At 47.1% G+C, this 13,340-nt stretch overlaps 1 protein-coding gene across 1 annotated transcript in view; it reads left to right on the top strand.

Annotated features, from left to right (window-relative positions):
- STAB2 (stabilin 2) overlaps nt 1-13,340 on the top strand; it is a 170,115-nt gene that overhangs the window by 141,138 nt on the left and 15,637 nt on the right. Inside the window, exons 51-59 of the mRNA XM_066356444.1 lie at nt 314-490; nt 1,800-1,889; nt 3,957-4,103; nt 5,368-5,424; nt 6,725-6,851; nt 8,265-8,414; nt 9,813-9,917; nt 11,167-11,274; nt 12,947-13,140. Coding sequence (XP_066212541.1) covers nt 314-490; nt 1,800-1,889; nt 3,957-4,103; nt 5,368-5,424; nt 6,725-6,851; nt 8,265-8,414; nt 9,813-9,917; nt 11,167-11,274; nt 12,947-13,140 — 1,155 coding nt within the window. The remainder of the gene's footprint in view (nt 1-313; nt 491-1,799; nt 1,890-3,956; nt 4,104-5,367; nt 5,425-6,724; nt 6,852-8,264; nt 8,415-9,812; nt 9,918-11,166; nt 11,275-12,946; nt 13,141-13,340) is intronic.

Here is a 13,340-nt window from a genome sequence, read left to right as displayed (position 1 = left end):
TAGGTTTCACTTTTTTTAAATGAAATATGAGAGAAGAGCTCAATGGGTCTTCCGAAAATTAAAATATTTGGGCAGAAATACAGTAGTAAAAAAAAAAGAAATTAAGATACTCACTAACGTTTATTTTCCTGTTAACGAAAGCCCAAAATTTGACTTCCCTATTTTGCTTTCTAAGAAAAGAAGGGCCCAAATGGCTGGAGTGCGACGGGCCTCTAGTTTCTGACTGGGTCACAGGGTGGTTACCAAGGGGACCCCCAGTGCCTTCAGTTCCTCACGACTGGGTTTTCCTGAGTATCTGACCAACCTGTTTCAGGATGCCGGCTTGCTGAGGGTCATCGCTGATCCAATCCACACTCCGGTCACCCTCTTCTGGCCCTCGGACCAAGCCCTCCAAGCCCTGCCCCCTGAACAGCAGGCTTTCCTGTTCAACCAAGACAACAAAGACAAGCTGAAGGAGTACTTAAAGTTCCATGTGATCCGAGATGCCAAGGTATTTTGTTTCCATGCAGAGCTGAGTGCAGGAAAGATGCAATCCAGGAAATCTGTGTGTCCACCAGAGCCCTGAGCAGCCCCTGTCCCTCTGTGTCCTCTCACTGGCCGTCATTATTGGCCCCTGTGGTATACCACCCCTCGTTCTGCTTCTCCAACCTGCCTTTTCTTTTTCTAACTTTCACCAACACCTAACAGCAGCATTCCTGTCTGTCTAGCAGGTCAGCTTTTCCAGCTCTGTCATCCACATGGTGGAGCAGCTGCCAACAGCAGTCCCCACGTCTCTCCAGATGGACTCTTTCTCTCCCGATTCCAGAATTTCTAGGCAAAGAACTGATTCATTCAGCTGTGACCAGTTAATTAGTTGTTCATTCCTGAACCGCCTGCTGTGCTCAGGGAATCGAGATCCTGTAGGAACATGGCAGGTCTTGCTAAAACCCTGTCGCTCTGAGACCTTCAACAGGAGTCTCTTCAGGAGACTAATCCAAAAATGCCAAATGTCTAAACGGTGGTTAACTCGTGGGATCTGCATTAGTTTCCCAGGGTTGCCTTAACAAATTACCACACACTGTCTTGAAACAACAGTTATGAGGCTGGAAGTCTGAAATCAAGGTTGCTGACAAAGTTGTTTTTCCTCCGGACTCCAATGGAGACTCTGCCCCATGCTTCTCTCCGCCTCTAGTGGGTGCTGGAAGTCCTTGGCATCTCTTGGCTTGCAGCTGCATCCCTCCATTCTCTCTGCTCTGTTGTCGCAAAGCTGTCTTCCCCCTGAAAATCTCTGTGCCTTCACATGGCATTCTCTTTTCTCTTCTTATAAGGACACCAGTCATATTGGAAGAAAGGCCCACTCTACTCCAGTATGACTTCATCTTAGCTAATTACATGTGCCATGATCTTATTTCTAAGTAGGGTCACATTAAAAAATAATGGGGGTCAGGACTCTAACTTTGGTGGGGGGAGGGACATAATTCAACCTAACAGCACTTTGTGTCATTTCCCTAACCCACTCATCCTGTCATTGGCTTTATACACTAAGAGAGCATCTCCCATGGACTCCCACGCATACACGGGAGACAGAAGTGTGACTGAACCCAGTCCAGATGGTGAAACTTTGCCTGCAGAAAGAATGTCCAAGCTCCTAGAGGGCCTGTGGCTATTCTTCCTTTTGATTATACTTACTGTCATTGTAAAGGAAGAATTATTAGAACACTTGGAAAACCTTGTGTCTGAATTTGGTTTGTTGGCAAAGCTCCTTTGGGCCCTTCCCCAGCCCAGTGTGGGGTATTTATGTGGCACCCTCGCTTCTGCAGGTGCTAGCAGTGGACCTCCCCAGATCTGCTACCTGGAAGACCCTGCAAGGTTCGGAGCTGAGTGTTCAGTGCGGAGCTGACAGTGACATCGTGAGTATTGATTGTCACACAGGTGGCGGTTGGGAACACATTATGTGCATTCCCCAACCACTGCCCATTCAAGGGCAAGCTCTCTTCCTCACTGCCTTGAGAGGTATCTCCCCTGAGAGTAAGTGGATATGAGAAATCTGATGGATCCTGGCCCACCAAAGCCCTGGGGGCAGGTGTTAAGGAGCCCCCTTCCCCTCACACATGTGGAGAGCAGCTCTTAGGTTTTTTTAGCTAGCTGGTTAGTCACTCAGTTATTGGTGAGGCATTTATTTTCCAGTGTGAGACACCTCCCTGAAGCAGGAAAGTAGACTGTCACCGGTCCCACCTTCCTGGCTACACGGTCCCGCCTTCCTGGCTCCACGGTGACCTCATCTCCAGCCCTTTCTTGGTGGTCAAAACCAGCTTTGGGCTGTAGCTTCTAAAGTCAGGCAACAGAGAGAAACTGCAATCTTCACCTTCCCTTACTAGTTCCTGAACAATTTTACCTTCCTGTAATTCCAAACAATGAATAGATCTGATGGGATAATAGTAGCTACATCTTATATCCTGTGTATAAAGGAAAACCCAAAATGACAGTGGCTTAAATATATAAGGTTTTATCTCTCTTATAAAAGAAATCAGGAGGTGGCCCTTCTAGAGCTAGTATGATGCCTCATGGGGGGAGGTCCTTTGTCTCTTTGCTCTTCAGCACATGTTTAGAGCCTCAATCTTATCTCAAGGTCCAACAGAGCTGCTGGAGCTCCGGCCACCACGTCCACTTTCCAGGCAGTAGGAAGGAGAAAGGGCAAAAGGGATGTAGTTCTCAACTGGCTTGATTCCCTTCAAGGAGCCTGCTGAGAAGTCCCATATAACTTTCTGTTCACAACTTAGGACCAGCCAGAATCTCTTTGGTGTTTGGATTGGAGTTGCATTGACTTTATAACTAAATATGAGGAATGTTAGCATCTTTACAATCCAGCTTGTGGAAAGTCACCCAAAGTACTTATACTTGAGATCAGTTGTACTGTCTCCATGGACCAAACCAGACACCTAGCAAAGAAGTATAAGAATGCCCACTGCTCATTCTGTGAGCTATTGCAGCTTTCAGACATTTTACAATGTATTATTTAGTTTGATCTTTATAACAATCCTATGCAATGGAGTCATTAATCCCACTTACCTGATGAGGAAAATGAAACCTCAGAGATGTCTGCCGGCTTGCCCAGTCACACAGTGCATAAGTAGAAATGTGGGGATTTAGCCAGTTTTCCAGTGTTCTTTCCACTGAATCACACAGTGTCCATCCCATCAATAGATGCTGAGATCTATCTTTCTCTCCATAGAACTTTATAAAAACATGCTGCTTCCTGGGGGTAAAGATAGACACATCAACTTTGCTGGGTGGACCTTAGCAAAGAAAAGTGCTAGCATTGTTGCAGCATAGAGTGAAACACTGTGTCTAAAGCACAATTTTAATGCTTAATACACATGGAAAAAAAAAGAAGTGATTGTCACCATTATAAAGGTAAAGCCCATCACTTGAATATCCTGGAAAGAAAGTTGTGTCAGGCACTATCCTGGGTGCTGGCACGAAATAAGATAACTGGGTTCCGGCATATGCTTGTCCCGAAGCACGGCCAGCTCACCCCGGCTCCATCCTGTTCCCCCTGCTGCCGCTGTTGCTACTTGGGCAGAGCCCGTGCTGCAGAGTGGCCACCAGTGTGGGCTCGGGGCTCTCCGCCTGCTGTGAATGCCTGCACCACCACTTCCTGGCTGCGAGACCTTGGGCGAGTAACTTGCCTCAGTTTCCTCATCTGTAAATGGGAATGGTAGCAATGGTTCCTACACCTAATGGGTTATTGTGAGGAATAAAATTTGCACAGGTAAAGCACATAGAATCATTCTGGTCACATAATAATGTACATGCTGAGCATTTGAAATATATAAATCTATATCTCAGTTCTTTCTGAGTCTTGCACGTGATAACTCTCCAGAAGCAAAACTACATTATATGGCCTGGGAAGAAGAGGAGTCAGGAGTTTGATATCTCTCTCTCTCTCTCTCTCTCTCTCTCTCTCTTTTTCTCAGGGTGAACTCTTCCTGAACGGCCAAACGTGCAGAATTATACAACGGGAGCTCTTATTTGACCTGGGTGTGGCCTATGGCATTGACTGTCTACTGATTGATCCTACCCTAGGGGGCCGCTGTGACACATTTACTACATTCAATGTCTCGGTCAGTCCTAAAAACACAACAGTTAGTGGTAAGAGAACCCTGAGCCCAGTAACAGCCCTCACAATCCAGTGTGGGCTCTGCTGTGAACGACTGAGGGCTGGTGCTCCTGAGCCTGGGACCGAAGGATCAGAGACCAAGTGACAGCATTCTTCAGATTCCCAATCAATAAGCCCCCACCTAGCCTGGCACAGGCTATACATATTTTTACTTGTCCACCCATCCATTCATCCCTCGCCATTATGGAACCAGTAGTTGGGTACCAACTGTGTGCCCTGCCCATCCCTTTCAAATCCACCCATCCATTCAATGGTTTGCTCATTCACTCAACAAGCATCTGGGCTTCTGCTATATTAAACCATATAAAGTGCTGTATTTGACAGGCTCTGACTACAAACATGGCAATTTAACATGGTTCAACTTAATATTTTGTGCCACTCACACCTCCCATTCAATTGTTCAGGCATTAACAACACTGATTAAACTTCTATCCTAGGCCCTGCACTGAAGGAGGCATTTTCATACCTCACACTTATTCCTCCACCCAGTACCATTTCTTTTGTTCGGCTTGATGCTAATCTTATCCCTTAAATAACCCAATGGTAGAAGTAGTTATCATTGGTGCTGTTATATAGATTTGGAAATTGAGTCTCAAACTGGTGAAGTGATTCACATGGCAAAGTCTGTCACCAGTTGATTTTGGTATCTGGCAACTTGTAGGCATTCAATAAATATCCCAAATTCAGCCAAAGCAGGAGATGAAAACCCAGCTGTCCTTTCTGCTACAGGGGTGGTGACCTTCTTAACCTCTAAAGTATATTCACACACATTTTTATCAGTTAATCATTTTTCCTCACCAACCCCTTGAAAATAAAGAGCATTAAGAATTGTTATTCCCTATTTTATAGATCATAAGGGTAAAGATCAAAGAATGTGATTGGCCAAAAGTATCACAGCTGATTTACAATGGTAGTAACACCTGCTTCCACATTGCCCACTCCTGCTATACCCTGTGCCTGCCTGAGACGCTGCCCTGGTTCACCACTGCATTACGGGACTTTTCATCTCTAAGAACTAACCCAAGGAGCTGAGGTCCAAGACAGACCTTCAGAATCCTCCATGGCAAAGTTGCAGTGATATTCTTAATCATAGCCAGGACCTTAATCAAGGTTAATTCTTAGTCAACTCATTGAGACACTCACCAGGGGCATTTCCTTGTGTTTCTCAACATTCTTGATTTTTACATGTTTCTTTTCTTGACTACTAGGGGGATTGTGGGAGCTGTATTTATACTCCCAACTGCCCAAGGTGGACAAAACCAAAGGTAATTATGAATGCAGTGATGTCATCTGGAGAGCAATAGGTTTGTTTCACTATCAGACCCCAGCCTTCTGGTAGGTGTAGGTATGTGCACATGTGTGTGCGTCTGTGTGTGGGTCCCTAACTGTCATTTCTGCCATTCTCTCAACCACCAGGCCAATGGGTGAGAGAGGAACATTCTTAACCCAGGCAACCTCTCAACCCCCTACCCATCTGCTAGGAACTATCCAGAAAAGGCATGGGAGTATAGACCCAGAAGGGACTTCAGAGATAATTATGATAAAAATAATAGCTGGATTTTGTTGTCTGCTATTCATGTCCCTGGAGCTATGCTGGGCTCTTTCCTTAGACATTCTTCCTCATAAGGAGATATTATCACCTCCATTTATGAAAAATGTGAGTGTCAGAGAGTGTAAGCCACCAGCCGAGGTCACACAACCTAGTAAGGAGGAAAGCTAGGAGCGGAGCCCAGAAAGCAACATCAAAGTAATGCTTAAGCCAATGAACTTTGGAGTTCGTAGATTATGGGGTCAAATTCCAGTGGGTGATCTCTGGCAAATCACATAATCTAGACCAGTGGTTCTCAACCTTTCTAATGCCATGACCCTGCAATACAGTTCCTCATGTTGCTGTGACCCCAAACCAAAAAATAATTTTGGTGGCTACTTCATAACTGTAATTTTGCTACAGTTATGATTCGGAATGTAAATACCTGATATGCATTATGTATTTTCTGATGGCTTTAGGCGACCCCGCCGGGGTCGCAACCCACAGGTTGAAAACCGCTGATCTAGACATTCTTGCCTCTGTAAAATGCAGCTAATAACTCTTCAGTACGTGGCTCTTAAGAAACATAAGTTTTAAAATGTGAGTACAGAGCCTGCCACATAGTAAGTGTTCATTAAATATTGGTGTTACTAATTATTCCAAAGCCGAGTTCTTTCTCTTCTACTAGGAAACCCTCCCACAGAAACACCCTGCGAAACAAAATGTAATTGGTGTCTTGCCGTGGTAGAATGATCCCTCCCGGGACAGAAAGCTACTTCTCCCAACTCGTTCACTCAGCAACCTCACCCTTTGCAAAAACTTGAAAGGTCTTAAGACTGAAGAAAATTCTTTCTAGTTCTGTGCCCTCCCCCATTCCTTTGCCTAGTTACACCCCCAAGAAAAGAATTCCTGGTGAAGGCCATTTAGTCCCATTTCGACTTGGCCAGTACCCCAACCCCTACTGGGAACGGGCTCGAGTCTGAGAGCCCAAGTTCAGGCAGCAGAAGGCAGAGGAGTGGTTCACTGTCTTCCTTTAGGGCGTGAAGCAGAAGTGTCTCTACAACCTGTCCTACAAGAGGAACCTGGAAGGCTGCCGGCAGCTGTGTGCCCTGGTGATTCAGCTCCCCAGGTGCTGCAAGGGCTACTTCGGGAGAGACTGTCAGGGTGAGGGCACCTCTTACTGCCTTGAGATTTCAAATGGATCGTACCATCAATATGCAGCATTTGAAAGTTTTGAAAGTACTGAGATTATAAAGTGCATGTTTGAGAGCAGGGAGCAGGAGGGTACAGCCTTCTAAAGACTCTGCTAAGAAAAGATCCCAAAACCATCATTCGGAAGAGTTGAGTAGCTTTGTTTTTACTTTTTTATTTTGTCAGATTTTGTTTTTCATAAAGTTGAGAGTCTACTGTGCACAAATTGTGATTGTGTATCATGCTTTTTTGCTTACCATTATAGAATAAGGCATTTCCTATGGTGCTAGAAACACCATATTTTATTTTTATTCTAGTCCTTGATACTGATAAGCACATGAGTTTCAATGCATCTAATAGAATTCTACCCTGGCAGTTTGCTATACTAATATGATATATGGGGGCCATCATTTTCTGAAAACCCTCCTGTTATTGGATATATAATCTCACTCTCCCTTAGTTCACCAGGAAATGGCTCCTTACAAAGGCATTCAGTTCCATCCTGAAATCCCTGTGTGTAGATAGAACTTCTAGCCAATAATAATATATCAACAACGTCAGTGTAACAAATGCCATGGCCCTTCCATCAGTCATGCATTGTGTTAAGTAAGCACACTAATTGAGTGCTACTTCCCATATATATATAACTATAGTTAAACCTCGAAACCACCCCTCGGAAGTAAATTACATTATGCCCATTTTACAGATGAGAGCATGGAGGCACAGAGAGGATAAGAAGCAAGCGCAAGGTCCCACAATGTGTTTCTAAAAGCCATGATTTTAACTACCAGGCATGGTCCATTTATTCTGGCTCAGCTGAGAAAACTCGGGACTGGAAGTCCCCACGATCATCCAGCCTCCACTCGCTGTCACTGAAGTGTGGACCATTCACAAAAACCAGTGTCATCCCTTATATTTGTTTAGTGCTTTATATTTTTTTAATGTTCTCAGTCATAGTATTTCATGTGATCCTTATGTCACAATGTGATATGGGGCATTATATCACCATCATCATCAACATCATCATCATCATCATCATCATCATCTTTGAGAGCTAAGAGAACTGAAGCTCTTCGCTTCAGTCCAACCCAGATCTATACAAGTTCATTATTCAGCCTAGATCTAAACAAGCCAGGTCTCCTCCCCCCAAAACCAGTGCACAGTCCCATGTAGCACCCTGCCAAGGTAGAACTCCATCAGACACATTTAAGTTCATGTCCTATAGGCCAGTGGCTTGCCCTAACCATCGAGACACTGTGTGGGTATGTCCCCAGGACCACAGTCCCTCTGGGTTTATGCAAGTCGGAACCACAGCTGAGGACGGATTAGCAGCCCATTTACAATGCTGGGGAGACTGTGGAGTCCCTGCTATTTCTTCTCTTCCAGCCTGCCCTGGAGGACCGGATACCCCGTGTAATAACCGGGGTATCTGCCTCGATCAGTACTCGGCCACGGGAGAGTGTAAATGCAACACCGGCTTCAACGGGACGGCGTGTGAGCTGTGCTGGCCAGGGAGATTCGGGCCTGACTGTCAGCGTAGGTGGCGCCCCTCCCCATGTGCAGCCCATTGCTCCGCTCTGTGCTCCCTGTCCTCTCCCACACTGTCCTCCTGACCTGGAAATACCCTCTTCCCTTGTCTCCCGGCCATCCACCCCTACCTGCCTGCCCCTACATGCTTTTTCCCTCCTTGGATGTATTTCCAGTCTCCATCCACTCAAAGAGCTTCATCTCTAACGGTGAAGCTCACATCCCCTGCAGCCACCAAGGCAAGCTATGGCTGGACATCATCCATCCAATTATTCGACCAACATGTGTGACTCAGTCCTTACAAACACTGATAGCTAACAACTTACGGAGTGCCTACTGTGTGCCAGGCAGATGTGTTTTACCATTTAATCCTCACAGCAACCCTTTGAGGTCAGTACTGTTATTATTCCCACTTAGCAGATGAAAAGACAGAGGCACAAAGAGGCTCGATGACTTGCTAAGTTGAAAGGATACAGTAAGGAGGAGGCAAAATCCCAGCTCTCAGAGGGAGGGAGCAGATAAAAACTGAAGAAACAAAAGTAGTTTTAAAGGTATATATATATATAAAAGCAGGTAAAGGGAATGGTGAAAGAGAGACAAGCAAGTGCAAAGGCCCTGAGGCAGAAGCAAGCTTGGCATGAAACAAACAGCAAAGAAGACTGGTGGCTGAGCAGAGTGAGCAAAGAAGAAGGGAGGAAGAAATGAACTCTGAAGGTCATCAGGGACCAAATCACATGGAAGCTTCTCAGCCAGAGAAAGATCTATAGCACCTATTCTGGGGAAGATGGGTGGCCTGTGGAAAGTTATGAAAGGAGGAGTGTCATGAGCAGATTAGAAAGGGTCGCTCCAGCTGCCCTATGGAGAACACACTGCAGGGGAGTAAGCGTAGAAGCAGAGCCACCTTTAGGGAAGCTAATGACACAATCAAAGTGAGAGCACGTGTTGCCTGGGGCTATGGTGGCAGTGCTGTGGGTGGGGAGAAGTGGAGGGCATGGTAGTATTTTGAAGATGTTCCTGTAGAACAGATTTTGCTGTTAGGAGGCCCCAGATAAAGTTCTCTCCCCTTCTATCCTGTTACATTCCCATCATGTTCTCTACTGTTGTGTTTATGACACTCACCATACTTACAATTAATTACATGTTCACTAGCTGGTTACTCCTAGGCTGTAAGCTCCATGACAACAGGGACCCTATGTCTTATGTTTCCCTGTGTAACCTCATGGCCTAGCAGTGTCTCTTCCCCATGATAGCCACTGAATAAGTCAGTTTATGAATGGACGGATGAGTGAATGAATGAACGACTATGGCACAAGCAGGGTGCCTCCCACACTGATGACCCAGCCAACAGGTGAGGGGATTTCGGTCCCGGATCACTGATTACTGATCACCCTCCAATTTGCTTTACAGCCTGTGGCTGCTCAGACCATGGACAGTGCGATGAGGGCATCACGGGCTCCGGGCAGTGCCTCTGTGAAGCAGGGTGGACCGGCCGCTTCTGCGACACGCAGGCAGGTCTGTGGTGGGAGCAGGCAGCCACCGGCAGCACTGAGCCGCAGTGGACCCTGCCAAGAGCATCCAACTGAGGTTGGATCTGAACAACACATGAAAAAGGAAAAAAGACAACACAGCAGGTGTTCCCTTTTCCACATGGAAATGAGGACGTGACTGTGTGGCCCAGGCCTCAGGAGATGCAGTGACTTGAAGGAAAAGTGGATGAAAATATTTCATTCACACCCATGAAACCAGCATGCATTCTGTGCAATCATGGGAGGCCCACTTTAGGCAAAGAACACAGGACAGGCAGGAGGGTCCCTTGGGATTGTGGTCCCTGGCCCGGAGTCTGAGTGGTTTCATAGAAAACCCAGATATGACCCTTGATTCTGCTACTTACAATACTGGACGAATGGCCTTAGATGAGCCATCGCTCTCAGTCTTCACACACTCATCCTCAGAAGGAAGTGTGTGTTACCCGTGTTGCAGGGGGAGGATTGTTGCGAGTGCCCGGTGTATGTGGGCCCTTAAAAACAATAGCTGCCGTTATCGTGTCATCATTATCATTGTCATCAGTATCTTGATCCTTCCTGAGCAATCAGTCTTATGAGGCATCCCCTTGTGCCCGAAGTCTGAGATAGAATGCCTGGATTATCTAATGTGAATTGCTGTCATCCCATCCTCCCTCAGGTCAGAAGGGCAGACGGAGCTCTTCCGCTGGGCTCTGGCAGCCTGCAGGGCCTCAATTCCAGCAGTACCCCCGAACCTCGGTGCCTCCCCTCCCCCACCGCCCGCACTCCCTAACTCCTGATGGCCACGTGGCTTCCTGCAGCCTGCTGCTGCTGCCCCCTGCCCAGTCACCAGCACCACACACTTCCCCCTCAGAAGGCCATGGAATTTCCCCTCCAATTTAACCATCTCTGTCCAGAACCCCAAGCCCTTAGGACCAGACTGCTCATCCGCCACATTCATCTCTGCTGGCAAATTTTGAAGTATCAAGTTTTAATTGGTTGCCCCCAGAGAGAACACATTTGCATTTTAATCTGATGACCACTGCAGAGATGATGTCTTCGTATAAAGGAGTAATTCCAGAATCTCAGAATCTCCAGGCTCAGAGCAGGGATGCTAGCAAATCAGCCCGTCCTCCCGCTGTAAGCAGACACTTTTGGAACACAGCGGCAGGCCAGGGAGAGGCTTGGGGAGACGCCTTAGGTGGTTGTCCACTCATCTCCCCATGATACTGAATGAATGGTGACCCTTTCCTTCGCAGGTCTGCCCCCAGTGTGCACACCCGCTTGCTCTGCTCACGCTACCTGTAAGGAGAACAACACGTGTGAATGTAACCTGCATTATGAAGGCGACGGAATAACGTGCACAGGTAGGTGGGTGCCCTCGGGGCATGTGAAGCAGTAGCGTGGTACAGAGGGGAGTGGGACTCGGTCACAGCATCTGGGCCCCACCCTGGCCCTTCAACCTCCTGCCTGGGCCACCTGGCCATGCCTACCCTCTGGGTTTGCTTAGACCTGATCTATCCACCTCCCAAGTCATGGTTTGAAATTGCTTTACAAACTGTGATGCACTTTATTTTACAGTGTCTTTCTAACTCTATGAGTAATCCAGTCTTACTTCAAAATATTTAGAAGACATATTGCAGTACTTAAAAAAAAAAGTTGAACTTACACATACTCTCACCACTGAGTGAGGACCACTCTGAACATTGCAATGTCTGTCTTTAGTAGTTAGGATATGGGTTCAGCCACACAAAGAACCAAAGAAACAGTAGTGTAAATAAGGCTGATGTTTAGGTGTTTGTTTTTATCTCATATAACGGTCTGTCTGGGTGAAGGCACCCAGGGCTGACATAGGGTATCCCTCTGAAAGGTCATGGGGGAGCCCAGACTCCTTTTATCTTGTTGCTCTGCTGTCACTCAGTTGCCAGACCCTAAGGTGGCCACCACCATAGCACATCTCAGGCAGGAAGAGGAGGACATTTAAGGACATACCTAGTTATTGCTAAAATTTCTCTGCTCCTATCCCCTTGATTAGATGTTCATTATCTGTCACATCTAACAGCAAGGGAGCCTGGGAAATGTAGTCTTTCACTGGGCAACCATGAGCCCAGCTAAAAATTTATTACTATAGATAAAGGAGACAACAGGTACTAGGGGAAAGTGACCAGTCTTGGCCACAAGTACTTTCTTTTTGCATGAATAATTATTCACAGAGATATAGACTTTCTTTACAAAAATAAGATCTGGCTATTCCGCTGTTCTGTAATCTGCCACAAGGCAGTCCAGCAGTGGGTCAGCACCAACAATGGCAGCGAAGTCCCAGGTCTGTCTTTCTATTGCACTGTCCTTATGGTGAGGCCTTTGGTCCTAATGTCCATCCTCTCACAGTCTCATGTGGCCACAACCCAAGGCGAAAAGGCAGGCAAGAGAAATCAGACGGCCCTCCAGCCACTCTGCAGGCTAGACCTAATCTATTATTGGATTGGAATTTTGGGGTGAAAACAAGGTCCTAAGAGGCAGTACAACACAGCGGGGCTTCAGAGTCAAACCAACCTGGGTTTAAATTCCAAGCCCGCCACATTCTAGCTCTCTGAGTCTCAGTTTGCTCATCTGTAGAATAGGGTACAACATCCACCTCACAGGTGTTCCAGGCTCTGTGCCGACTCTACACATACATCTCCACACATAACTGTCTTGACATTAAAAACCCAAACTCGCGCAGAAAAGTGCTACCAAAGTGGAGCCTAGAAGTATGTGACAAAGGTGCAGAGGTTACAGATGCCATCAGGCCTGGTCTATGAGGGGATTAGCCACAGGATATTAGTGTTCGTAAAGGCAAGCACAGAGGCCACAGGGAGAGAGGGCACTAACATGTCGGGGCCCATTGACTCACCCCAGTGCCACTAGTCCCACACCCCTGTCTGAAGCCCCAGGCACACAGACAGGGGCTCACTGGGCCCCAGGCACACAGACAGGGGCTCACTGGGCCCCAGCACACAGACAGGGGCTCACTGGGCCCTCTCCTCTCTGATCCTGCAGTGGTGGATTTCTGCAAGCAGAACAACGGGGGCTGCGCCAGCGTCGCCAAGTGCTCCCAGAAGGGCACAAAGGTCTCCTGCAGCTGCCCGAAGGGCTACCAGGGGGACGGCCACAGCTGCTCAGAGATAGACCCTTGTGCGGACGGCCTCAATGGTGGGTGTCATGAGCACGCCACCTGCAGGATGACCGGCCCGGTGAGTTTCTCTTCCCTAGGAGAATATGAGATCAGTACCTCGCTTAACCTTGCTCCTCCACTCCGCTCCCATTCGGCCTCTTCCTAAGCTGTCTTCCCACCTCGGTCTATTTCTTGTTAAATCAGTAAGATAACTGCAAGGTGGGGTCCTAAACCAGACAAGGACATTAGTGGGAAAAGTGGTGAGATCCACATAAAGGC

This window comes from Saccopteryx leptura, chromosome 1, assembly GCF_036850995.1.
Source record: "Saccopteryx leptura isolate mSacLep1 chromosome 1, mSacLep1_pri_phased_curated, whole genome shotgun sequence".
Taxonomy (NCBI): Eukaryota; Metazoa; Chordata; class Mammalia; order Chiroptera; family Emballonuridae; genus Saccopteryx; species Saccopteryx leptura.
Note: the sequence above shows the minus strand (reverse complement) of the source record. Positions and strands in the feature narration are given on the sequence as shown.